The sequence below is a fragment of the Pomacea canaliculata genome, linkage group LG11 (assembly GCF_003073045.1).
Source record: "Pomacea canaliculata isolate SZHN2017 linkage group LG11, ASM307304v1, whole genome shotgun sequence".
NCBI classification, from domain to species: Eukaryota; Metazoa; Mollusca; class Gastropoda; order Architaenioglossa; family Ampullariidae; genus Pomacea; species Pomacea canaliculata.
In genome coordinates this window covers 6,337,855-6,365,417 of record NC_037600.1, presented here as the reverse complement: position 1 = coordinate 6,365,417, position 27,563 = coordinate 6,337,855, and the positions used below count along the sequence as shown (strand labels likewise).

The window sequence follows — 27,563 nt, the reverse complement described above, 5'->3', positions numbered from 1 at the left end:
CAATGTTATGTCCACTTTCCGCAAAAAGGAGAAAAAAACAGCAAACAATTGACAAATTCTTCCGTAAAGAAATCAGACAAGCAACTGCAGAGCAAGATTCTGATTCTTCTCAGCAAAAGATACAGAGAACAGAAACACCCGAAGAGCAGTTACCCTCTGTTTTTATTGAAGAGGACTCCCCTTCAAAACAATAACCATCCCCCTTCCCTCCTCCCTCCACATTCATTCCCTCCTGCCATAAAGTTTGGTACAGGTACAGTAAATGAAACACAATGTACTGTACTGTACAGTACATTTTATTTTTTTTTTTAATAAATACACTTTTATTTCTTATTTCTTGTTGAGACTCATGTTTTTCTACATATTATATACAAATTAGGCCAGTAAATAGGCCTTTTCTGGGGCTTGGAACGAATTAATCCAGTTTCCATTATTTCCTTTGGGTTTCATTGCTTCGGTTCTCGAACAATTTGGTTCTCGACCGTCCTCCCGGAACGAATTATGTTCGAGAACCGAGGTATCACTGTATATGAGTTTTAATTGTTTCCATCAGTTCAAAGTAAGCTTACTCTTTCTTAAATAGACTTAAAGATACAACTTTTTATTTAAAAAAGTGTTTTTCATTGTAGGCAGCCTAATAAACTATAGGCGTTGTGTCCTCCCATGAGCAATTCGCCACAACTATTATATGAGTTATAGAAACATCCAAAGTTAAGACACATTACTACACAGGCTGGAAACTATGCCTGCTATTGGCTCTTGCTATTTATTGATTTGTTTATCAATGATAACGTTCTATCTTTTCACTCCTTTTCCCTCACTTTGATTATTATGATTCCTCTGTGATCATCTTTTACTGAGCAGCAATAATACTCTGTATTATGTACATTTTTTCTACAGGAAAACGCGTTGTCATAAAAGATAAGAATAGCATAGCCATATGTAAAAACTTCATATTTGTGACAAGGACTAGGCTGCATGGAAGTTCATAGCTTTTTTCCATATAAAGAATTGGCCATACTTTTCAGAATCTGATTCATAAGAGGAGAGATAAAGGTCGTTCAGTCGGCATTATAATGTAAATGAAAATTTTAAGCCGTCTCAAGTCAGTTTAAAATAGCTGGAAGTAGCCCGCATAAAGACGACATACAATGATCTATCAAGGTACCCTTCAGTTTAGAAAGTCGTCTCTTACGCGAGCTTTCAATACAATCCAGTCAAGGTAGAGAGGAAATTTTGTTATTACAATCATTTGACAAAAAAAGGCAATAGAGGTAGAACAGAAACTAATTTATTTCGATCAAGTTAACAACAGCAAAGAACATTAAACAATAGTTTATTTAAAGTGTAAGATTTATTATTCTGAAAGACGAAATCACCTTCTATAAAAATCGGAAGAGTTTCTGCATATACACAAAAGGTCAAAAGCATGGCTAAACATTGCATAGACAATGATCATCTGGGGTGTACAGGTCGTGAGGGCTCGTCGATTACTGTCTGTATCTTTGAAAAAAATTATCTCAGTCTTGACACGAGTACCGCTATTCTTCTTTCTATGTTTTTGAATGTGACGAATGTGTATAGCCGATGCACTGTTGCAGGCATGATTAATGACATTTTTTGGCATCCGTTTTGATAGCTTTTATCAATCCTTCAGACTTGTACAATAGTCTTAAAAGCTTCAATAATATGCAGATATTTTTCTAGTAATTTGAAACCTACTACTTCGCTGTACTAAGTATCTTTTGCAACATCAAAACTCAGCAATTATTGTAATATAAAAATGAATCTTAGTCTTCACCTTTAACTTTTGAGTGCAAAATTCGCAACAACGACAAAACGAACACCTTACTTGTGATTAATTGAGAAATCTACTTTTATTCTTTAGCTACATGCCAATGTAGAGACAATATCTTCATTATTTTCCAGTTCTCAACGTATACTCAGATCTGCACCTATTTTAAAAATACCTAATCTCTCATAAGGAAGATAGCTGAGCAACAAATATCAATCCAAAAATGTTCTTTTTTGTGCTTTATCACTTATTATAACGTATACTTGAGGACAGCGTTGAGAGTCGATCGTGGGACATTTTGATCGCCAGTATAGGATATTTGTTTATCCAGAAACATTTAATGTTTGTTCTTGGCTGTGCTTTGTAAGTAAACAGATTTTTCTTTACAGCAGTGTGAAGCCAAAATCCATAATTATATTATATTCTCTAAAAGTCTGTCTTCTAAATGACATTTTGCCTCTAATATTATGTACAGCTCCAAAAGTGAAACTGTTGTGTACGTTGAAGCAGCTGACTGTCTTAAAGTCTCATGTTAGTGCATTGGTAGAAAATATGTATCCTTCTCTTGGACTGCATCTTCGTATGTCGTAGAAACTAACTGTATGCAATTATGACATATATTTTATTTCGTATTTAATGCTGGATTCTCTGTCCGTCTATGAGCCTTATTAGGTCTCAAATATAAATTACAATGTCCGGTTTTTGTGCTTTATACACAGAGTAGCATTAAAACTAAAAAGTTTTTCTTTGTCACATGAAATCTCTCTATATTGTCACTTGAATTGTTTTTGTTACTAGTTTTCATGATGAAGTAGCTTAAGACGACCAGGGGGTGATTGAACAGTATTTTCAACTATTGAACGTTGACAAAATTGTTTTTCCTCCATCCTATATCTCTCTGTGAAACAAACTTTAATCGCTTAAGGGCAATAATCATTATCGATCATGACATTGATTTCCTTTCTGTCTCAGACCTGCCTAACACCCACTCACTCTCTGCAGAAAGCATGTTTAAACCTTACTGCTTGAACCTTACCAGAAACTTTCTCTGTAGAGAAGTCATTTACATATATCATCAAAAAGAAGTCTTTCCGCGGCAAAGGTGATGTTGAATGGTCTGGCAAAAAAACACATTTTCTTTTAAATTTTCATTCTTTTTGCTCTAGTTTGGTCTTACAAGAGTTACCGAAAGAATTCGAAAATGGTTCCATAGTCATAAGTCCCTCCATCTTAGTGCGTACACGCGCGTCTTGCCCCATAAAACAGACGTGTAAATAAACTGCATGACAATTTTGTTGCTTTAAGCACATTAGAGAGAATTTAGTGTACCTGAATATAGTTTAAATAATATAAGCATTTGCTAATTAATTTTGGAAAAAAGGGGGAAATTAGACCTTAACTTTTTATGTAAGACGCACTACAACAATATATTTATCAGGCAGTAGTAATTATATTGTGTATTTTTTTACGAGAAGTGTCGAGTGATTCACAGGCATGAACACAAGGTTGGACACAGCTACACACTACAATGTATGTGAAGTCTACTTTTTGTTAATGAATGGGTATTACCGGATTTTTGAGGAAGATTTTCGATAACTGTCTCAAGGGTAATATTTTTTCTGTAATAATGCCTGCGTCTGAGCTTAATTGTGACCCTCCACGATGAAGTGAGTCTAAAGTTTCAAATTTGAGATTTGCCAAATTGCATATTTAAAAAAAATACAGGTTTGTACCTCTCTTGTGATGCAAAAGGTGATCCTCTAATCTTAACATTGAGTGAGTTAGAAACGTTTGAAGTGTGAAAGTACGGTGGCGGCCACTTTGCAAAAAAAAACGGGTTCAAAGATTAGCGTCGAGATGGCCGACCAGGTTTTGTTACTCCTACAAAACTGACCCCTATCCCCTTTCGGGGTCTCTAGCACAAAACTGCTCCGCGCGACTTAAGACTCATTTCGTCGTTGAGGGTCACAAATGTTGTTCAGGTTAGGGTATTCGACAGAGGAGCAATACACACCAGTGAAAGCTCTTGCGGGTGAGAAACACACATAACCACAAAATTCACCCCTTAAACACACATATATATATATATGTACGATCGCACACAACCCGCACAAGAATACTTAGTTTACAAGGTGATCAAAGAAAATATTAGCTATTTTTGCATGTTATGAGTTAGTTATAACTGAATTTCTCTTTCTTTAAATTTCTTATCCTTCTGTTCTTGTTCTTTTGTTATTGCATACCAGTCTTTAATTAACATGTAACACACGTTTATCACACTAAGTCTGATCACCACAAACTACTGCCTGTTATATTCATTGAATCGATCAGACCTGTACAAACGCTAGTCGAACCCTACCAAAAACCAAAACGGTAGCCTATATGTAAAGATAAAATAAAAAATCAAAGCTAAATAGGTCACAACCATCTATATGGATTGCAAATAATATTTACGAAGACACCGGTCCACACACACCTTCCGTTAAAAGTGTCCAGCGTCTCCTGCTTCCATAAAAAAACTATGCTTGTTAATTTTATAATTATATTTTGTTATATATTGTTAGCTGTACAATAAATATAATTTTTTTCTCAATACCAATGTTAACATCGAATTAATAAATCTTGTAGCTCATGGTTGCATCGATCAAAGCTGTTTGCATTATAAGTACAAAAAATAGTGATTGATAATTAAGTATTGATAGTCTTTATATAAAAGTGATAAATTATCAATCATTAGACAAACAACTGCATAAAATTGTTTGCCTGACTCTCGATAATTCTGTGGGATGCTATATACATGTCTCTGTAATAATCATTTAAGAGACATTAACTGAAGGTTTAACCAAGATCAACTGCGATGTGCAGCTTGTCAGAGCTCTGTTCTTGTTCTCTTGGTCTGTGGCGATCATTTTAGAGTATTCCACGTAGACAACTACTTTCCTTTTCACTCTGTATGTGTCCATGTAGCGAACGTTCATAGCCCACGCACTGTTAATGCCATCATCACTGACATCATTGTTTCCATTGTTCACTGCAGCCTGTACGGTGATACCAGTCTGTCTCAGGCCCGTCAGAAAGTTGCTGTCCTCTGCGATAGCACAGTCCTTGTCAAAGACAATGAGAACGTCTTTGCATTGCAGGTGTGTTGTACTATCCGACTGTCTTGTTGATTCATCTGCACAAAAAAATGTCACATTTAACAATGTTAACTTAAGATACCACTTATTATGAATGCATTCTAATCAGAAAATATATTTTGACAAAACAGTATCTTTACGATAAGTTAATGACCCCAATAAAGGCCAACTGTACCAAAAAGCTTATCTGGTCAAGAACAGCTAGCGTATTTAACCGTACATTCAAGCTTGATTTATCTAGTAAAAAAATTAGAATTACTTTTTACTACATACTTTTTTAATATATACCTCAGTGGCATAAGGCAAGTTCTTTAGCTCTCCACAACATGCACAAACACTTACCAGATTCAGTGATGAGGAGCTCTTTGCTAAGAAAGCTACCGACATCTTGTCCGCACTTCAGACTGTCATGAGGTTCACTTCTAACGGACCAATAGTAATAAATGATTTTCACTGGCGGTCCGTCTGTTGGGGGAAGAATGATATTTTTGTTTTTTGCATCTTCACACTTATTTGTGTTTTCTTTGGTTGTCGCTACTTCTCTCACCACAGCTGGTGGGCAATTGAGAATTTCAGTACAATGCTTGCTATAGGGTAATATTTCTGGCGATGAATCGCCTGTGCAGCTGACCCATAATTGTACTTTCGGACACTCTTTAAGTAGGGCTTTACAAAATGTCTTGGCACGTTTTCTGCAACATAAATTTATGGCATAGATATATAGATAGACTAACAGATTGATCAAAGGTAGGAATACAACAGAATAGTAATCAGAAAAAAAAAGTATTTCATCATCATCCTCATCATCATCATCATCATCATCATCATCCTCCTCCTCCTCCTCATCATCATCATCATCAGTAGCAACAACATTACAGCCATCGACAGTGAATGTTTAAGTATAGCCGTGGTTTTGTCTCATAAAAAATAACACATGATTTTCCAGTAATTGGGCGGTTTTACACTGTGTAAAGTACAGAAATTAAATGGCAGTTAGAGAAGTGACAGGAAGGCAAGAGGGTTCGATAACCTTGTGGCCCAGTGAACCTGACTCCACCTCACAGTAAAGGTCGCTAAAGTGCAGCCTCCTAATAGTTGCTCTCCCAAATACCATAAGTTTACATGACTACCTTTAAATGCAATACATCATTATTAATCCTCAGGGGCAATTGAAGATAGTTCTCGTGCTACTATATATATATATAGATACATGATATAAAAGGTAAAAATGTACATGTTGAAATAGTGTCTCTTTCACACAAACACTTTCCTTCATCTTCATCCCCACACCACATACACATTTCTAACAACAGCAGATACAGTGGGTAACCTCAGGCCACTTCAGGCTAGTACAAGATGACGGTCAGTAGAGTGTATCAAGTGAATAAATGAGTTGCAGTGACGATTAAAACTGCATACAGGCATCGTGTACCTACAGCCAGATTACAAGAGTGAAAACTCACAGGCCAACACATGATAAAAAATAGAGAGGATGCGTGATGCCTTCTTGAGGATTTGCTGATGACAAAAGGTTTCCAAATCCCTCTGCCTAGCTCCAAAGCCCTTGGAACAGATATTAACAAGGAAGACAAGACTGTTCCTGTTCCCTATGGAGAGTCTGTGGAGCAACGAGATGAAAGAAAAAGTGATGAGACTTTTAATGAAGAACTGATAGAAAGGAGTGAGGATGACAGAGCTGACAGAGAAAGATCTGAGTTTCCTTAGGAGGTACAGACGTTGGCTCTTACAGAGGATCATGTCAGTGTTGATGTCAGGAAGGGCGCTACTATGATTGTGAACACTATTATACAATGTACTTGCACTTGCAGAGTGATACTTACGTCTCAAAATGCACATTATCAAGTAATACACAATTGCCTTTGTTTCCTTTGATCCCAGTGACCTTCTTTACAAATTTCTCAACAGATTTGTTTATACTCAAATCACAGGTTTCCTCATAAATAACGCCGTTAAAATGTTGAGAAGTAGATCTCTGTTTCAACTTTATCAAGTGCTGTGAAAGAAACCAATCATTTGGAGAACACTTGTCCTTCACGACAAAAACGTTTTGACCGTTGGACAGACATTTCCCTCCGACAAGCGATAGCATCCTTGTTTTCCCGGTATTGGGCGGCCCAACAAGGAATCCTTGACTTTCATTTTTTAAACGCTTTATTGCATCTTCATGGAAGATTGATCGGCCATACAATTCTCCTGTCATGGACACGGCTTCACACAGAGTCTTGGGCAAGGGGAATGGCTCACAGTTGCCAGGAATCTGCAGTGTGGATTGTGTAGCAGGTCCCACAAATCTGGAAAAATAATTTTTTGCAAAGCTTATTCCTACAATAAATAATATGTATTATTTCGGTCAAGTGATATGGGGCACCATGTCTGACGCCTAAGCTGCAGACATTAAGGTTGGAAGTAAAAGACTAGAAAGTGTAGAAGTGTTTGCATATCTGGGTTATTTTTTTAAAAATGTAAACAGTTAGAGAAGGAGGGGTAGCTTTTAAAAAAGCCCCAAACCTGGCAAGTTTGACACTATCTAGACTTCGTGCGGAAACTCTAACTGTGGCCTTCCTACTAAAACCTTTATTTTTGTATAGTTTTCGGAAACAATCGTCATCTTTCCGAAACTGATTTCTTTTAAAAAGAAACTAAATATGTAAGGACCTTTATAAAATTCGCCGTTTGGTAGCTACAGAGAGACAGCAACAATTTTGATAACTATACTTCATAAGCTCAGCAGAGGGAGGGCTGAGGTGACTCCATGGTAACTACCTCGAAGAGCGATCCCCCAATTCTTTCAACTATAAGCGGTGACGTTTTAAGATTTATGTATATTTTGTGAGGACATGATCTTTCGAATTAAAATTTTAGTATCCAGATGTTTTCTATCAGTGAATTTACACATACATAAGCGTGCTCTTCATTGAGCTCTTCCATACTTAATTAATATTTTTTTAAAAACCCGAACAGTTAAAAGTGCGTGAAGTTCGTGAAATCTCAGAGGGACTTAATTGTACTGCGTTTTTTTTTCTTTCATCTACATGGAACAAAGATTAAGGTCTCACCGTGTGATGCCAGCCTTATTTTTTTTTTCTATCGCTCTTTCTCTGCATTTGTTGACAGAGATGGCTGCCATGCCGCGATATACTCTTAGTTGCTGGAACGGCGTAAAACACAAATTTTCCCCCTTCTCCTTTTTTGCTGTATAGGTATGTAGTGTGTGCGTGCGTGTGTGTGGGTGTGGAAAAGTCTGGCGTTAACTAATATGGCTATGTAGGTCCACATTTACTTTAACATTGGTTAAAACAAAATGTAAATATCTGGATGAGTGCAAAAGTAGTGACGTGCACAAGTACTGTGCTACATATAAACAAAATATTTATTTCAATAATTCAACATTGTATTGTTAGTATAGCACATTACTCTCAGTTTACCAAGTAAAATTGGTAGATTTATTATCAGAGAAGATAAATGTGAAGTAAAGAGTAAAAAGCTAATTTGTGTGTAAAAAATAAAAGACATTTTTCTCTACAGTTTTTAGAAGCATCCATATTAAAAATTCTTTCAATAAAAATGTATGTTTTTATCTGGTGAAGCTGTAGGTGCATACAATTTCAACCAAGATGTGCTTGCTTTTGCAAGACAACCATACTATTTTTTGTACTATTCTAACCCAAGAAGCAGACAAAGTGCACAGGATGACCCTTTTTAACCTGGTAGCTAGAAAATTGCGTCCCATTCATGGGTAAATTAACATATAAGTACCATATTGTTCTTAAGTAATACAAACCTTGTTGTCATTCACATACTGCAGTTTATAAGAAGAATTTAACGTCCTAATCATATTTTGGTTTCAAGTGCACCCAGAAGTAGCATTTGTAGGAAAGACGTTGTTTGCAAATAACTCTAAGAATTTAATTAGAATGCTAATGCAAATATAACAAGAAATCTTACCTGGCTATCAGGCTTAAATAAACATCGTCAGTAATGTTGACGTCTTTCTCAGTGTTGCTTGTTGTCCACATCCAGATATCTTGCATGTTTTGCACTACATATTTGCTGACATTCCAAGGTTCGTTATGGTTTGACAGGTGCTCGGAACACAGGCATTGCTTAGTAGGATCTTTTAAGGCATTCACATCCAAACCCTCACGTAGTTTCTGTTAAATATGTGACAACAGATAGTTATCTATTGTGGATATACTGTTGAAAGGTATTTTTGTATTAGTTAAGAAATAGTAGAAATATACTTATTATGATCTTTCGTATATATTTTACCTGTAATATATCTTAACAGTTTTTGAGATATATCTTGTTCCAAATATTTTATTCAGCAAGAAAACAAAACAAGAATGTGGCACATTTTCTAAAGCGGACAATTTTAGTTTATACAAAAAACTATAATGCTGGTTTAATGGCTCACTAAAACAGTTGCAGACAATAAAAAGAAGTATTATTAGTAATTAATATTAAACATATAGTATTACTTTAAAAACAAAAAAGACAGATACAAATGAGATAACAACACTACCTCAACCACATCATTATGATCTTGAACAGCTTGTTGAAGTGTAGCGCGGGTGATATTGGGTAATATCAAGGTATGGCGCACTTTGGGAAACGGTTGCTGATCTGACATAAGATGTCTCAACATGCGATCTGCCAATCTGAGTTGTTCCAAAGCTTCTTTAACCTCATAGACAACACGTTCAATTTTCATTTGCTCATTACTTTTACTTTCTTCATCTTCCTCACCAACAGCTTTGACCACCCCGACCAATACCCCATGTAGGCGATGGATAATGAGAAAGTCAAAGCAGGCGGCATTGTCAACCTGTCCTTTCTTATCAGGAAGTACAGGCAGACCAGCAGGAACAGGAAGACTGTGTCTTTTAAAATTATCACCGGGGTTGTTTAAGTAGTCTTCGTACTGAAACTGTGTCAAGACAAACATTTGTTGCTCTCCGTTCTTTGGAAAGTGCCTTAAGCAATGCATAACGTGCTGCATTGCGCGGTCCTTTCTGATGTCGTTCAGCTTTGAAGGGTGAGGGACGTAGACACATTGACCATAGAAAGACTGTCTCTTGTAAGCAGTTTTGTTGAACAAGATAGGTGGCACGAAATAGCAGCCACGACTCATGTTCGGATAGATTTGTTTGACGCTGTGCTCCAAATGTTTTTGGAAGGTCTTTGTTATCTGGCTTAGCTTTTCTGATTTCTGGCACTGTGTATTCGCCCCTTTGTCCTGCAAATATAAATAAATTGTAAAGAAAAAATAAAACCCAAAACATCTAAGCGTAATGTTTAGCCCCTGATGAAGAAAGACAGATAGAATCTTGTGTTCGTGAAAAATAGGTCTGAAAAAGCATGACAAAAAAGAAACAGAAGGATTATATACAGTTGTTGAAAATCTTGAATATTCTACACAATAATCAGATTACTTTAAACAGTGTAGATGTTATACAGTGTGTGTAAACTTGTGCAGATTTGTGCTCGATAATACATACAGTTTTTATGAAGCAAGAAGAGCGCAATGCTTCTCTTTGGTAGATTGCATGCTAATAATGTACACGTTACACCAGTGTTACCAATTGCATGAGCTCACCCGCGAGCTCTCACGTTATAGAATGGACTCTGTGAATCAAACAGAGGTGAAATGGACCGGGTTCGAAGAGATGGCGATGGAAAAGATAGTTTAGCGGCAAGAAATCCAGGCACAAAAAATGGTGTATGATTTCTCTTCCGCAAAGAGGGGGCTAAGACAGTTCCCAGCTGATTACCCTTTTGCATCGCTGCCAGGCTATACACTATAACCATTATTTAGTTGTGATCTCCCACTTATCATGTCATTCATTATTTATTGTGTTTAATAGATTTCTTGAAAAGTGTTTTCTAGAGTCAATTACGATCTTCCTTTGCTCGCTCGGCTTCTAAAACCTAATAATTTATGTTGATTATGTGTAACCGAGTGGTGGGGGGTCGTATGGTAACGACAACACACGTCCAGCCCTCAAACTAAAGAGGCAGGAACAGTCAGCAGGTGTGTGACCCTTTAATGCTGGTAAAATGGTCAGGGCTGCGTCGTATCGTCCGAGGCTCAAGAAGTCAGCATTGTCTCTTCTTCCGTTTTTCTCTTCCTTCGTCTGAGCTCTGCCCTTATATACATATGGGGCGGGTACTTTTTGCAACCCTCCGCGATCGCATGCATCAGCACTTTTTTCGCATACATCAGCACTTCCGCCAAAACCTAACAAGCGCAGGACTACCGGCCCTCTACATATGTTTTAGATGATATGGCGACATCTTAGTTTTCTTGAGAAAAGCAATTTTTGTCTTAAAATTTAGAGACATAAATTATAAAATCAAGGGAAAAATTACCAAAAGTTCAAATAGCAACATTCACATTATTAGATCAAATAATGCAGACAACCAAGACATATTTTAGAAAACAATTTTAAAATATTGCAAAATCTTCATAAAACACTTAACATCGAGTGATATCCTAGTTGAAACTTTTTTTGAAAAGAGTAAAATAAATAAATTCAAGAAAAGAGATAGGGAAATGAAAACATTTACCACTTTCTGTTAAAAGAATATGCAGTCTGCTAGTCATCTGGACAAATACATTGAAATGAAAACAAAAGGTTTTGAATGGAAGCCACTTGACAAGCAGAGTTATCATCACCTAAAATTCGCAAACCTGAATAAGAATTTGCGTAAGTAATTATCATCGTCTCTAATAGATTGAAGTGGTTAGTCCACACACAAAAAATCAGGCTTAGTGAAGATCTCTCGAGCGTGAATAAAAAGAAAAACAGCTAATCCTCCCACCCCACACATGTACATAATATATGAACTTAACGTAGAGATCCACTAATACACACACACACACACACTTTAGTAACTTCTTGCTGTGTGCTTATCTTTCAAGAGCATATGGTAATATACACGTTATGCGAATTCACTGAACGTGTGTTGGCTTTCAAAATAATTGTATAAAGGACTTACTCTTTTAAGCATTGGCTGACCTTGTTCCATACGTTTGGTGTCCTGTCTAGTTTTAAAACAAGATGGTAAACCATTTCTGAAAATTAAACATATGTAATTTAAAGTATGAGCATAGAGCAGATGAAGATAATCTTCGAGAAAATCAAAGCGACTTCAAACACAATTATATATCCAGCTCCATATTTACTAGTAAACATTCGTATGGAGCGATGGAAATGCAGCAGCGGCCTGCCTTGATCCTACTCTTCCACGTCCGTATGTTATCAAACACATAATTTTATGTTCTAAAAGTCCTTAAAGAATTGTTCAATGCACATTCTGATAACATAATTGAAGAAAATAAGACTTTTACTGCATGCATAGCGTCATAATTAAACGGTAGCTTGCTCTTTAGCAGGAGGCTTCAAAAGTCACAAACTTAAAGGTGGCCTGGAGAAATCTGAACTGATTGAGATCTAACTGTGAAAAAGAAATGTGTTATTGTTTACTTTAGTATGTTAGTTTACTTGTTACTTAAGCTATTGAAGAACTGCAAGAATTGTTGAGTTGTGCGTAAGATTTATATATAAACATTAAATGGTACAAAATATAATTGTAGTTTACCTTCTATGCTTTACAAATAGAACGATCCCAGTAGCCACTAATGCAGCCAAAAGTAGCGATCCCACTGATAATCCAATCTTTAAAGTGTTGTCTTGGTGATCAGCCTTGTGAAGGTCTCCTTCTCCCCAGAGAAAAGTTACTAGTGTCAGTGTTATTCAAATAAATCTTGCAGGCACAACTTGCAACATATTTACTCTCCATATCACTTTTTAAAGTAATCTCATCTTTTATAAGAAGGAGCAAAGAAAACGATTGAAACGTGGTGCTAACAAACTTAAATTAATTGGAATTTTTCTAAAAGTAATGGCATGCATATACGATATGTAAAGTAATACTCTTTTTGCCAACGTTGTTATTTAGCGATATTTGAAAAATGCATAGTTTTCCTACTTATGGTACTAAAGTGAGCATGAGGGTCAAGAAATGGCCAATCGCTACATCTTAAAGGTAAGTGGATGCCACTAACAACGCATCGGTAGTATTTTTAAAGTCCAAATAATCGTCGTCTGCTATACATAGTTAATTAATACAACTAGTAAATATTAATTTTGTGTTTTTTATATTCTTATTTTTGCCCAGCAAGTATGAATACCCAACATTAATACTAATACAAAACAGTGTTGTGGCCAAGAAAAATTTTAATAAATACAGTGTGTGCAAACAATAAGATAAAAAATTGTGCAGAAACTATCTTTAAAACGCAATTACGATCAAATGGATTTCCTAAAAATAAGTTAAACAGCTTTTAGGCTGTATGCGACGTGTGTTGGGTGGGGGTGGGTGTGTTTGTATTACAGAGAGACAGAGACTTAAGGGCTAACCTGAGGCTTATTTCTCTATTTCTCTTGAAATAGAGCGTAAGGTATCACACAAAAAAATTCCAATAATCACACCTGGATTTGTCAAGAAGGCAGGAAGTAATGTAAATGTGGTATTTCTAAGAATGGTTTGTCGGCATGTACCGACTTCAAAGAGAAAATCAATACAATAATCGGTAAAAGAAAGCAGATGGTGTTTGTATTATTTTAAATATTTAATAAATATACTGCCTACAAACGCAAGTGGATTAACTCTATTCAAAGATCTGTATAAACAGATTTCTGCTTTTTTTCAAACAAGCCAACAAAGAAAAAATTGCAATTACAAGATATGTTAAGTGTTCTTTCCTTTAACAACCATCTTCCCATAAGACTTTAACCCAAAACTTTAGATTAGCTAAAAGTAAAAAAAAGAAGGAACAATAAAATCAATAGCTTCTTACTTAATTGAAAATGGTTTGGATAATACATTTGGAAGGCGAATACGCTTGGTTGCAAGATTTTATGTCTCGTAATATTTCGAGACTCAAACACACGCCGCCATGTATTATTTATTCCCATATGTTCATTTTAGTAATTTTATCATCATACGCAGGTCTGCGGCTTCGATCTTAATGCATCCTGACATGTCACGTAAATGAATTCCAGGCGGTTTACGGAAATAAACATTGAAGTCAGTGGCGACCTTCTGCTTTCATGAGGAGGTACTTACCATCTTTTTTTATAAAGGTTTGAAAAGAAATGTTGAAATATTTTAAATCCAGTTACCCTTAATGTTATTGCTGATTGGGAGTGAGCAGATTCCGAAAGAGCTAGGTCTGTATCCAGCTACTTCACAAACGTAAAATCCTGCATTTGATGATATCGCGTTCCTTATTGTGATTTTCAGAGTCTTGCCATCTGTTTTCTTGTACTCATAACCTGAATTTGCGATGCACTTCATCTCGTCACTATTCCACCTGCAGTCTACTACAGCATCTGTCGACATAAAGCGGAGAAAAGTTGATCATGTTTTCGAAGATTATTTTTTAAATTTAGAGAAGTAAAGCAAGTACAAGATCAAGATTTTACCTCACTTTAGTGATATTTGTGCATTGTTTCAAGATTTATTAAATGTTACACTTGCAACTTTATAATTATGCTTTACGTACAAAGTATAATAATGATATAATATGACCAGAGATAATTTGAAGCTTAAAATTTACATTGGTTTCCTTCTGTAGTAACGTGGTAGACAGAGAAATCTTTCCTGACAACACTGAGGTCCTCAGGGAAGTGACATGTCAAACTAACATCCTCATCAATCTGTACAAGGGCAATAAGACACGTAATCCTTTTTTCTGAAACACAGGAGAATGATTATTGTAAACTTGAGGGAAGACAAATTCGGGATGATGATGACACTTTTGGGTCGTTAATTCCCTCTCGCATAAATATATAACCTTGCAATTATCCATTAACTTTCTTTAAAAATGCACTATAAATATATTTGTAAAAATCAGTTAAATATGATCATCTAGGAACAATTTTGTGTTTTCTCAAATTTTGTATTTCTTAAAACTACAACAGAGCTTTTTGCTGTTACAAATCCTTACTTATCCTTAAGTTATTATTAACATACTCAACAGCTATAAATTTGAAAAATCCAATTACCGTCATTGCTCTGTACGCTTGCGAATTGACATGTTCTAAAAGAGCTGGGTTTGTAGCCGGCAATTTGACAAGCGTAGGTTCCTTTGTTTGTCGACATCACGTGACTTATGTTGAGAGTCAGCTGTGTGTTTACTGTCATGTTGAACTTATATCCGCGGTTTTCAAAGCATTTCAAAATACCAGTCATCCACCAGCAATCTAGAACAGCTTCTGTGATACAAAAAGTTACTATTAGTTAAAGAAATTATGCATTTCAGTGACAGTTACTTTCCAGTTCGCTCACCTGGGTTTTATTCATGCCATTGACCACTAATTAATGTATTCTATATGTAGTTATTATCAATACACACTTTGGAGAGAAAATGTCCCTTTTCATTAATTTGTATGGATAAAGAGAGGGTTCTAATAAGTGAGCAATTAATATAAATCTATTATGACTTGGTAACGAAATGTTCTTAGAAGACGTCTAAATTTGTTTTCAGCGCAAAACGATACACATCTAAGAAGCAAACATTTTAGGACATAGAGAACCAAGTTTTCCCATTTTATAATACACTAAGAGCAATTTCACTGTAAGAGTGTTTGTCCTATAAAAGTATTAGTAATTTTAAAGAGAGCTCTATTATTTCCCTGCACAATAAGTAAAAGTCCTGTGGCCATGTGTTGTTTTTTTGTGGTTATAGGAAGAGTAAGGAGACCATCATCAAACGAGGAGCAAAGTTGTCTGGCTGGGATGTAAGGGAAGAGCAGTTCCGAGAAAAATGCTGGGCAGGTGCCAGCCAAGAAATTACAAAAAAAAAGCACGGACAGTTTGTACTGGATGCCAGAAGGGATGGGAATCCAGTGTAGAAAACAAAGAAGTAGGGCAGAAGTGTCAAACTCAATTACCCAGGGGGCCAAATCTCACATCACACACAAGATGGCGGGCCGTAGGTTATTATTTAAGTCCGATAACTTTGTATTGAACACTAAAAAAATGAACTTTTTGTTAATAATTTTGTGTAAACAAAATCATACATTAAAACAAAATTAAAGTACTAACAAACCAAGGCTTAGCTTCTTCTTAATTTATTTTGTCAGAAGTGGACGTGTGACATCTTTTCTTGGCAGCAAGATCGTTTATGTTTAGAGTAAGTTTCTGTGTTGTGGAGATTCTCAGGATGGACTGCAAGTGTACATCAGTAAGACGACTCCTGTGTGATGTTTTGTTGATCTTCATCACAGAGAAAAGTTGCTCACACAGATATGTGCTGCCAAACATGCTCAAGATTCGAGCCGCATGGAGACGAAGCTGGGGCATCGTGTGTGGGGGGGAATGAGTGAATTGTGCAGGCCCCCACAGAGTCGTACTTTGACTTCAGTGACTCATTACACTGCAGTTATAAGAGTTCCATCTGCAAATGCACAGGTAGATGTCCACGTCGATGGCAAATGGGTTGTGAAATAGTTGGTAGTTGTTCTTCTACACCTCAAAGTCACTGAAATGGCGTTTAAACTCAGAACGAAGTGAGTTCAGCTTTTCAGCAAAATGTGCATTTGGGAACACCTTGGCGCTGACTTCGTCCATCACTGTTTTGCAGCAAGGACACCGCACAACTCGCCATCTTCATCCGTGGAGTCGACTCCAGTTTAAATATCACAGAAGAAATATTAGACATAAAATCCATGCCTGGGACAACGACAGGAAAGGACATTTTTGACAACGTATGTCAAAGTATAACTGACATGAACCTGCCCTGGGACAAACTTGTTGCACTTACAACAGATGGAGTACCAGCGATGTGCGGCCCACAGAGTGGACTAGTTGCAAGGATGCGGTCACATATCCAAGAAAATTGTACTGGGCAGTAGAAAGCATATCACTGCATAATACACCAAGAATCGTTGTGTGCTAAAGTCATCAACATGGAGCATGTAATGAGCACTGTAACACAAACCGTCAACTTCATCAGAGCCAAAGGGTTCAATCCCCGCCTGTTTCAGTCCTTTGTGCAGGAAACAGATTCACAGTGGGGCGACAGGCCGTATCACACAGACGTGAGGTGGACAAGTCGGGGCAAAGTTCTCACTCGAGTTTTTCAGCTGATTGGGAAAATCTGTCAGTTCATGGACAGCAGAGGAAAAGACTCCACAGTCTTGCAGGATGAAAAGTGGAAATGTGAGTTGGCCTTTCTGTGTGACATAACCACTCATCTCAACGCCTTGAACCTGCAGCTCCAGGGACGGGGTCACTTGATCACTGACCTGCATGATGCAGTGAAGGCATGTCAAGTGAAGTCATTCTTATGGGAAACACAAATGAACCAAAGCAACTTGTTTCACGTCCTTGCTGCAAAACAGTGATGGACGAAGTCAGCACCAAGGTGTTCCCAAATGCACATTTTGCTGAAAAGCTGAACTCACTTCGTTCTGAGTTTAACCGCCGTTTCAGTGACTTTGAGGTGCAGAGGAATAATTTCCAAGTCTTTCACAACCCATTTGCCATCGACGTGGAAACTGTACCTATGCATTTGCAGATGGAACTGCAGTGTAATGAGTCACTGAAGGCAAAGTACGAGTGTGTGGGACCTGCACAATTCACTCATTCCCTCCCACACACGATGCCCCAGCTTCGTCTCCATGCGGCTCGAATCTTGAGCATGTTTGGCATGATGTGAGATTTGGCCCCCTGGGTAATTGAGTTTGACACCCCTGCTGTAGATTGATTGAAAGTAGCTAATTGTGTGAAAGTAATTTACAAGCAATAATTCTCTGTGTTGTTAATAATTTACATATAAAAAATTAGGAATTTGTTTCAGATGTTATGTTGTTTGGCTGTACACTGGTTTTACTGATCTGTCATCCAGAATACGCAGGTCTTTTTAATTTACGTAGGTACATAAGTCGTTTAAGCAGTACTATCAACACTAAATAACATACTATCGCACATAAATACAGTGTTCAGCTTTATTATATTCAGTGTAGATGGTGACATAGGCGCATAACTTTCCAGATTTAATTAACTCTTGTTATAATGGGCTACTTCATTAACGTATCTTTTGCAATAATTAATGCACTAGTGGTATTTTGTTCATAGTAGAAATAATGTTTTTGGTTTAATATCAAATGCAAATGATAATTGTATCTAATTAACTAAAAAGTCTACAACCCAGAAAGGATTCGGTGTCCACTTATGTTCATTATAGTTATAGATAGAGAGAGATGTGTGTGTACACACAGTTCTTTTATCTAAAGCAATGCACAAAACACTCAAGACATTGACAGAAAACACTTTATTGTCTTAAAGACTTATCTCAAAAGTACCTGGTTTTGTGTCATCAGTATAGTAATAGACGGAGAAATCTTTCTGGGTTGCATTAAGGTCCTCAGGAAACAAACAGGTGAGAGCAATGTCCTGATCTGGCTCAACGGAAGGTATGGAACATGTGATCTGCCCATCTGGGACAAAAAATTACTATTTACAAGCCTTATGCTACTTGCAAGATGATTTTTAAGTTCCTACTTTGTTGGACAATAAATTTTATCCTGTAAACATAAAAGATTCAAGGTAATCAGATCTTAAATAGAAAATTTTACGTCGTTAGATATTTACTCTAAGATGCATGGAAATTAAGTTTGTAATCAAAATTTTAAAAATAAAAAAAAAACAGTTTATATCATTTAAAATAATAAAAGTATGTTCTACAGACGATAGGTTGAATATTCTTGTTACAAAAAAGAAGTAGTTTATAATATGATAAGTTATCTCTTATCTGTGAGTTACTTCTCTACGTAATAGCATCCAAAATAGTTTGTATGTGTACTTATTTAAAAATTAAATGTATAAGGAAAAATTCTGGTCATGAATTATAATCAAACCTCTCAGACAAAAGTGACAATAAAATAAGCTGTAGGTGTCTGTGCCTTCGGGTTAAGAAAATGTCTCTATTTAAAAACGAACGTTCTGGCCTGTGTGAGTGAATTAAACTCTTTCATGTGTCAATGTTTTATAGCTTGCGTTAAAAGTTCTCCTTTCGATGGATTCCCAAAGCAATTATTTAGAATAGTGATTGAAATCTAAAGCAGGAAACTACCGCAGCTGAGGATTACACTGTAGGGTTACGTAATCACTTTTGTGGAAACCTTCTGAACTGTGCCATGTGGTGGCGGCGGTACGTCTGTGTTAGTTGTCTGTTTTCTTCTGATTCAAAAAAATGGCCCCTAAAAATGACCAAAGGAAAGAGGAAGCATGTAACTAGCTCCGACGATAGTATGTCGAGCACTTCCACTCAAAACACTACTGAGTCCCAAGGAACAGAAGAGTTACAGTATGAGAGGTCAGATAAGGTGACTCAAAAAAAAGTAAACCTCAGTCTCGAGACCTAGAGACCTACTCACATAAGCCTTTTCCACTGTAACAATAATAAGCCACGAAATAGTGAACAGTTTAGAAAAACTACAACAAGCGAATAAAGTGTTGAGGCAACAAGTTGAAGGGCAAGATACGCTAACAAAGCATGTGAGTGTTTTCGTTTCCTTGATATTGAATTTTTGAAAAAAATAAACACTTGACATTAGCAAACTTATATGGGCCCAGTAGTGAAGATAAACCTGAATTCTTTGACCATGTTTTTAATCAGATTGGGACGATAGGAAATGACTATGTCATAGCCACATGAGACTAGAATTGCCATTAAGCCGATTAGATGTTAGGAACTACAATAGCAGCAACAGTCACCCTCGTACTCACAAGACAAATGCAGGAGCTATGGTGTAATAGCTTAGACCTTGTAGATATTTGAAGAGAATTACATTCTGATAAGTGGGCCTATACTTGGTGCAAATTCAGTACTTGGAAACAATGACGTTTAGACTTTTTTATTCCAGTCCAGTTACACAACATGGTAGCTGGGTGTTCCATAAATCCAGAATATAGAACACTTCACTCTTTAGTTACACTAACATTAACAAAACAACAGTTCAAACGACATAAGGTTTTCTAGAAATTTAACAATTCTTTGTTAAAAAACAAGAAATTAATAGAGTTAATTAAAAATGTCATATCCGAGGTAAAAAGCAGTAAAATGCCCTCCCTGTGTGCAACTTTAAGATAATTGGAAAAAATCCCCTGGAAGAAATAGAGTTTATTATTTCTGACCAGTTTTTCATTGAGATCCTTCTAATAGACATTATGAGCAAAACTATCTCATATGCATCATTTAGGAAGAAAGAACAAATGAGAAGAGAACAACAGCTGTTAAATACAAAAGCGAGATTGCAAAAAAAAAATCTTTGGAATGAAACCTAGCTCAAATCGAAGATTTAAGAAAAGAGTTGCAAGAATTAAGAAATAAGGCCAGGTACCTGCAAAAAAAAAACAACAAACTTTTACGTTTCACGGGATAACGCGGATTTTTTTGTATCAGCTATTTAGCCTTTGACTGAAGTTTCAAAAAAATGGTTTTACTGCACTTGTCACACTATCGGTTGCCATGGAAACAATCCAAAATGGCGCCAAAACAAACATTTTAAAAAGCATAAAACTTCGTCAAATTTGTAGGTAGACTCAAAATTCTGTTTGAAATAGCTAGCTTTAAGACACATCTATAATCGTATGACGGGGATGTTGCAAAATCGGCTTAGTTTATTTTGCACTGCCCATTGAGCAAAACGTTTGAGACCATCTAAGGAATATGTTAAATAACCAGAACTATTCAGAGGAAATTATGATCTGTAAAATATTGTAATCTTTGGTATTGGAAGAACTGAGGGGTTGACAAAACTTTGAACACCAACAGTGGCTATGCTTAGGTCATTTTTAAAGTTACGATATATTGTTGAGCAATATGTGACATTTACTAATGGCTCACAGATATCCTTTTTGAAACAGTGGCTCCCATTTAGCCTTGTGACTTCTTAAATAAATACAACACTTTCTCTAACTGCCCACATCATATTAGAGCAGTGGTTCTTAACCGGGGTTCGATCGAGCCCTAGGGGTTTGGTGAGTCGGTCTCAGGGGTTTGGCGGAGCCTCCCCCACGGAGGTCAAGACACACCCGCAAGTCGTGATGACACTAAAGAAGGGTTCGGTGAATGTGCATATGAAACTTGTGGGTTCGGTACCTCAAACAAGGTTAAGAACCAATGTATTAGGGGGATTGCCATATTTGTTAGTATGTCATTATGGATGATATGTAGCTTGTGTGGATATACAGTGATACCTCGGTTCTCGAACGCCTTGACTTTCGACCAAATCGGTATTCTACCAGGAAATTCGAGAAAATTTTGTCTTGGAATTCGAACAAATATTTGGAACTCGAACATCTGAACTTCCGAGATGAGCCGAGTTGAGCCGAATGGCGTTCATTCTGCCCAGCGCGCCTTGCTTGCGTCAGCAGTGACAATAACCATCCCCCTTCCCTCCTCCCTCCACATTCATTCCCTCCTGCCATAAAGTTTGGTACAGGTACAGTAAATGAAACACAATTTACTGTACAGTACATTTTTGTTTTTTTTTGTTTTGTTTTTGTTTTAATAAATACACTTTTATTTCTTATTTCTTGTTGAGACTCATGTTTTTCTACATATTATATACAAATTAGGCCAGTAAATAGGCATTTTCTGGGGCTTGGAACGAATTAATCCAGTTTCTATTATTTCCTTTGGGTTTCATTGCTTCGGTTCTCGAACAATTTGGTTCTCGACCGTCCTCCCGGAACGAATTATGTTCGAGAACCGAGGTATCACTGTATTTATATTTCTATAATTGCATGTGTTTGTGCGAGTTATCTACAGGGTTAGGGACTGACATAGCCAATGTTTCTATGGTTAGCTGCTTTTTTCTGCATAGGATAGGGGGTGATGAGAGGTTGATGGCAGATTTTCTGTACATTGCCATTGTACATTGGTTTTTTCCTGTGTGCTGTTTATATGGTAGCATTTTATGTTTTGTGTGTATTGCATAATGAAGAAAAAAATTGTAAAAATGCAATAAAAACTTAAGAGAAAAATAAGCTATCAAAAGAACTAGTTCTAGAATCTATTTCAAAAGAAAAAGATCATGTCATATGTTACAAATTATGATAAAAAATGAACGGCATTTCAAACCATCAATTAACAGTCTAACATAAATTCATGTTCTTCACAGTACGTTAGAAAACACATAGACTCCCATGCTTTACTTCGACAGCAGAAAGAGAAATGTGTATACTTGTTAGCTACACATGGGCGACTGTGTTATTCATCTTTATGTGTATTCGTCTATGTAAGTTAACCTGTGTATGAGTTAATGCTTGATGAATCGATTTCCTTAAAACACTTGATGTAAGTTCAGAGATTGATTTCCGTCGTATTTCGCCACCATGTCCCGTAACTGTCATCCATGACAAGGAGGAGAAATTCTCGCCACATTTAGATACCTGGGCATCATCTTTGAGACAAAATTTGTATGGGATATTGATAATCAAACTGAGTGAAGAAGGCTCAACAGTGCCTGTTCCATGCCCGGAAGCTCAAGTCTTTCTTTATCTCCTGGAGCTTTCTTTGGCTGTTTAGACATCCAATATAGAGAATTTCTGTCCTTTATCTGAGTCTACAACAGTTTGAAGGATATAAGAAGATAAGCTTGTATCGTACTTTATTCACCTCATACAAAGTCATTGGGACTGCCCAGAGTAATCGTCAGACTCTGTATGATAGGCAGACACTTTCAGAAGTTATTTGCAATTACAGCATGTCCTGTGAAAAACTATTTACAACTTCCATCAGGTAACCGGTTCTGTGTAACGTCACGCAGGTCTAATAGATGAAGGTTGCCCTTAATTGTTAACGTTATTATGTGGAAATAAATGTAGATCACATGGGTGCCTGAACCAGGAATGCATAATATTTCACGGGAGTCTGTGAGAGATGCAGAGGATATGATTATGGTGGGATGGTTGTGATTCTATATAGATAGAGGTGCCTTCTTGGATAAAGAAAGTCTTATCTTATCTACCATGATTACTATCATTGACAGAGACAAATAATCAGTAAGTTTATACCTCCAAACTTTTAGCAACCGGCTAGTCAGAAATGAAAGAAAGATTAAGTTCATTATTTTAAATCGATTATCATTTATAGCTTTTAGTAAACACTTTTTTTCTTATTATCACACATTTTACCTTGCGGTGAAGCAGTAACGATGTGCAGGAAAACAATCAACGGGATGTTGTTCATAGTTGAAGATGCTCAAATAGGTTAGCTATGGCTCCTCTGTTGAAATACCCAGGAAACTTGCAATGTTCTGACTCCCTGTAGAAAGGCTGTCTAGTGCATTATCTGACAAAAGATGAACTATATAGACGGGTTTACCGTAACGAAATAAACAATTATGATTAATAGTTCACAAGCAGCCCCGTAAGAGGTGATAAAAATAATCTAGTTTGGAGGGTTTTACACCTTGAACTTTTACCTGTCATCGTCTTAAAATGTAAATATGATCCCTCTAAACTTTCCCTCTGTGGTTGGAGAGTTAGGTGCTAGAAACCTTTTTTTTTTTCAACGACACTCCTTTTGAGGGTGGTGCCAATTTTTCCCCTTACGTTGCAGTAATATGCTTTATCCCTTTTAAGAGAGAAATCCTCGACTACATGATTAGCTACGGACAAGTTTGATGTTTTACAGTCTTATCGAACCTCCCCTACTCCGGCTTTGGACACCCCTGCTCTAACCACTCGGCCATCATATAACCATGAAGGATACGGTTTATAAACACTTTGAACTTCAACTGTCGGAACAGGGATATTTCTACAGTTGGTCTTTTGATACTAAGATCAAAGCTGGCGTCTATCGACTTAAGAGGTTTAATGTCGTTTGTTAGATAAGAATAAAGGTAAAATGAGGAAATCAAATAAGTCAGGGCTACTGGCAAAAACTAAATCACTGGTTACTTTTTATCTATTGATACGCAGTATGAGGTGCTCAAAGGGTTATACCACACCTTATGCTTGATACAAATGGATTTAATAACTTCTTTTTTACTTTTTCTTGTGGGTAAAGTGTCTATAGCAAAGTTTAATTTTAAATAGTTCTAGACAGCCCTAAAACTTAAATCACATGTTAACATAAAAAGTTGTAAATCTTAAGTTAAAAGTCAACTTTAGGGATTAAGGCCTTGTTTGCATCCAACCATCTGTGAATCTGATATAAGAACAACAAAAAAAACCCCCAAAAAAACAAGAAGTAAACTGATATAAAAGAATTTAATGCAACTATAACTGGAGAATATCTTGCTAGCTTGTATTTCTTTAAAATGTTTGATTTGATGTGAAAGTCAGTTCATCTGACTGTACACCGAAAGTTGTAAACATTATCATAAAGGTTGCGACTCGACTAATTTCTGGGGGAAAAGTGAATATAGGACAGCAACGAGAAACACCACGTTCCGATGTATGACAAAGCCGTATGTAACGAAGAAAACCATTTTATGGTTTTGCAGATCTAAATTACTAGACTAAAGACTAAATATTAAAACGGTAGACTCCAAACCACACACACCCGCGCATATACACAACTGAAGTGCAAGTAACAATACACAACAAGCATTCAATAGCTAGTTACCTCCATCATATATTTTTCTTGTGGGTGTGGAGCGATCTTTTCTTTGTCCAAATTACAAACTACTTCGTCTTATACACACAGTGAGGCTAAACTAACTTCTCTTTTTGTATAATTCAATAACGGGACTTAATAAATCACCTCAAATGCAAGCACAATAGCTATTATTAAAGGGATACTCAAGGCTTGTGATAAGGCTGTGGCGACGGTCAAAACTATATTTAGTTACAATCACAGAGCACGAGAGCAATACAGGAGAAATAAGGGATTCGTTTCTCACTTAACTACCACTTATTAGCACTGGTTCGGTTGCCGATGTTTATAAAAATTGAAAAAATACAGTGAAATCGACCCTGATGAAAAGAAAATTTTGAATATTCTCCCATCTTTTTGTGGCAATCGGGTGCAGCACATTCTCGAGGCATGGTTGTCACTATGGAAAACACACGTCATAGGGTCACGTGACGGAGAACGAGACTTCGTGGAGGCAAACAAAGAGTCCCGTGTCATATCTCTTATTAAACACAACATTCTACTAAAAACCTTCAATATTTTCCACATGAACACACATATAAATAGACGAGATTTAAATGTATCCTACTCTTTACGCCATTCTAAGCAGTTTTATTTTGCCTTTAGAATCCCTTTAAAGAAGGAAGCTCAAAATCATTCTTGAGTGTAGATGGTACTTTAGTAGGTGAAAGTCATTGCGATAACAGTTTTATAACAGTCCTATCGGTCATAGACTTCTCCTATTCTTCTCCTCGTGCGTTTCGTTTGTTTTATTATATACATAACGTTAATCAATGCAATGTTTAAAAAAAGTAATAACAACTCACTTTTCCAGATTTTTGTTAAAGCTATGGCTGTTTATTACCTTCGCCCAATATCATGATTCGCATACCTCTAACATCAGAAACGGATATTCCCAAAATCTATCTATCTGTTCCGTGCTTATTACTAGATCATGACTAGAAAACAACTACATTGCATGAGTCGATCAACGTCCTGGAACTCAAGCTGTGCGCTGCTTAACATGCTGTTTCTACTAAGACTACTTTGAAAAATAGTTCCGTCTATTTAAAAAGACTTAAGCCCCCACATTCTTTACTACAAAAAAATGTGGACAGTTATACTAAGTCTTTGGGGGATAAAGTTACGGAAGGTATCTTACTTAGTGAATTTGTGTACATTTTGGCCTAACTTAGAAAATGGACTTATAAAGCTTGATATATATTTACAATAAAACAAAGGAAAACTATCCAAACAGATAAACGTGCATTATCAGCGAGGATTGATCTTTGTTTATTTTCTTTTTAATTCTGCACGATTCTTGTCACCAACGTCAAGAGATAATGTGAGGTAAAGAATAAAATTTCAATTCTAAGTAAATGTCTATTTTATTAATTACTTCACTACCTATGTAAATGTCATTAATCACTGTTGCCACTAGAAAAATTGCAGTGCAACTTAGAATATAAAATTTAAAGCCACATTCATACAATTTAATGTTAAGTTAAGTATCTGTCAGTTTCATATAAACCGCAACATTTAGAGTACATTATGAAACTCGTCATACTGTGCAGCAATCGGTGTGTTTTAGAAATTGCAATATAAATCAACTTTAACGGTGGCCTAATTGTTATTTGAGAAATCACACTGTTAATGAGCATAATGCAGATTTCAGTACTTGATATGGTCCAAAGGAGAAATTTATGGAAAAGAAAAAAATTCCCAGTGAAATCGGAAATTTCTAATTGCACATCAAAAGTGGGAATAACAAAGGAAAGAGGGATAGAGATTCAATACGGGAACTAAATAAAGCCCCTCAAATGAAAGCAGAGTAGCCATTATTAAAAACAAAGCTACAAATAATTCGTGTGTACTTTAGTAGGTCAATGCGATTTTGATAACAGTTTGATAACAGTCATGTCAGTCCTAGACATTGTCAGTCTTTTCTTCGCAACTTTCGTTTGTTTTACTATATGCATATCGTTAATCCCTGAAATCTGTAAAGCAATCGCAATGTTTAAAACATAATAACAACTCACAGGTTTCTGTTGAAGGTATGGTTGTGTGTTACCTGCACTCAGTGTCATGACTCGCATTACCAACGGATATTCCCGAAATCTCTCTCTGTCTGTTTTGTCACTCATGCTTATTACTAGATCATGACTAGAAAAAACTACCTTGCATGAGTCGATCAGCTACCTGGAATTCACTGCCTTCGTTTCCTAAAATGGTGTTTCTACTGAGATTACTTCAAAAAATAGTTCCTACTATTTAAAAAGATTTAAGCCCCAATATTCTTTACTACAAATAAAATTTGTATAGTTTTACTAGTTTTGTAAGGATGAAGTTAGATTAATATCTTTTGTGGTAAATTATAACGAAATTTTGGCCTAACATAGACAATAGACTTGTAAAGCTTGATATACATTTACAATAAAGCAACGGAAAAGATTTTAAACAAATAAATGTACATTGTCAGAGATGATTGATCTTTGTTTATTTTCTTTTAATTCTGTGGAATTCTTATTATAATTGTACAGAGACTACATGATGTTATTAATAGAAATATAAATCTAAAGGAATGTTTATATTGTAAATTACTACACTACCTATCTAAATGCTATTAACAAATGTTGCCACTAGAAATATAGCAGGGAAAATTAAAACATAAAGTTTACAGCCGCAGTGATACAAGTTAATGTCAAGTTAAGTATCTTGCAGTATAAACCACAACATTTAGAGTGCATCATGAAATTCGTCATACTGTGCAGCAATTAATGTGTTTTAGAAATTACAATATTAATCAACTGTAACGGTGACATAAAAACTGTAGTGAGATTATTTTATAATGCTGGCTGGTATTGGCAAGTGATTCTTCTTCGCAAATTCAGTCAACAAAAAAATCAGTTATAGATAATAATGAAATAAAAGAGTAAATGTAATCACT

General features: G+C 36.2%; 1 protein-coding gene across 3 annotated transcripts; it reads right to left on the bottom strand.

Annotated features, from left to right (window-relative positions):
* Nucleotides 1-545: 545 nt before the first annotated feature.
* LOC112576026 lies at nt 546-26,729 on the bottom strand. Of its 3 annotated transcripts, none has more exons than XM_025258224.1 (13): nt 26,656-26,729; nt 23,170-23,299; nt 18,330-18,464; nt 15,027-15,236; nt 14,579-14,713; nt 14,142-14,351; nt 12,556-12,673; nt 11,953-12,028; nt 9,476-10,189; nt 8,899-9,104; nt 6,774-7,244; nt 5,275-5,624; nt 546-4,970 (listed from the first exon to the last, which is right to left on the bottom strand). In XM_025258224.1, the coding sequence occupies exons 2-13, from the start codon at nt 23,222-23,224 to the stop codon at nt 4,612-4,614; spliced, it is 3,039 nt and encodes a 1,012-aa protein (XP_025114009.1). In that variant the 5' UTR covers nt 23,225-23,299; nt 26,656-26,729; the 3' UTR covers nt 546-4,611. The 3 variants fall into 3 exon arrangements, with proteins under 3 accessions (XP_025114009.1, XP_025114011.1, XP_025114010.1); XM_025258226.1 differs by having other exon boundaries at nt 23,170-23,326; nt 26,656-26,679; XM_025258225.1 differs by lacking the exon at nt 26,656-26,729 and adding an exon at nt 25,444-25,527.
* Nucleotides 26,730-27,563: the final 834 nt, after the last annotated feature.

Excerpts from the sequence above, each read along its gene's own strand:
- LOC112576026 (XM_025258224.1), bottom strand. The coding sequence starts at position 23,224 with ATGAACAACATCCCGTTGATTGTTTTCCTGCACATCGTTACTGCTTCA. Across the intron at positions 12,029-12,555 it reads CTATTTGTAAAGCATAGAAG|AAATGGTTTACCATCTTGTT; the intron begins GTAAACTACAAT and ends TTTAATTTTCAG. Across the intron at positions 7,245-8,898 it reads TATTTAAGCCTGATAGCCAG|ATTTGTGGGACCTGCTACAC; the intron begins GTAAGATTTCTT and ends TTATTTTTCCAG.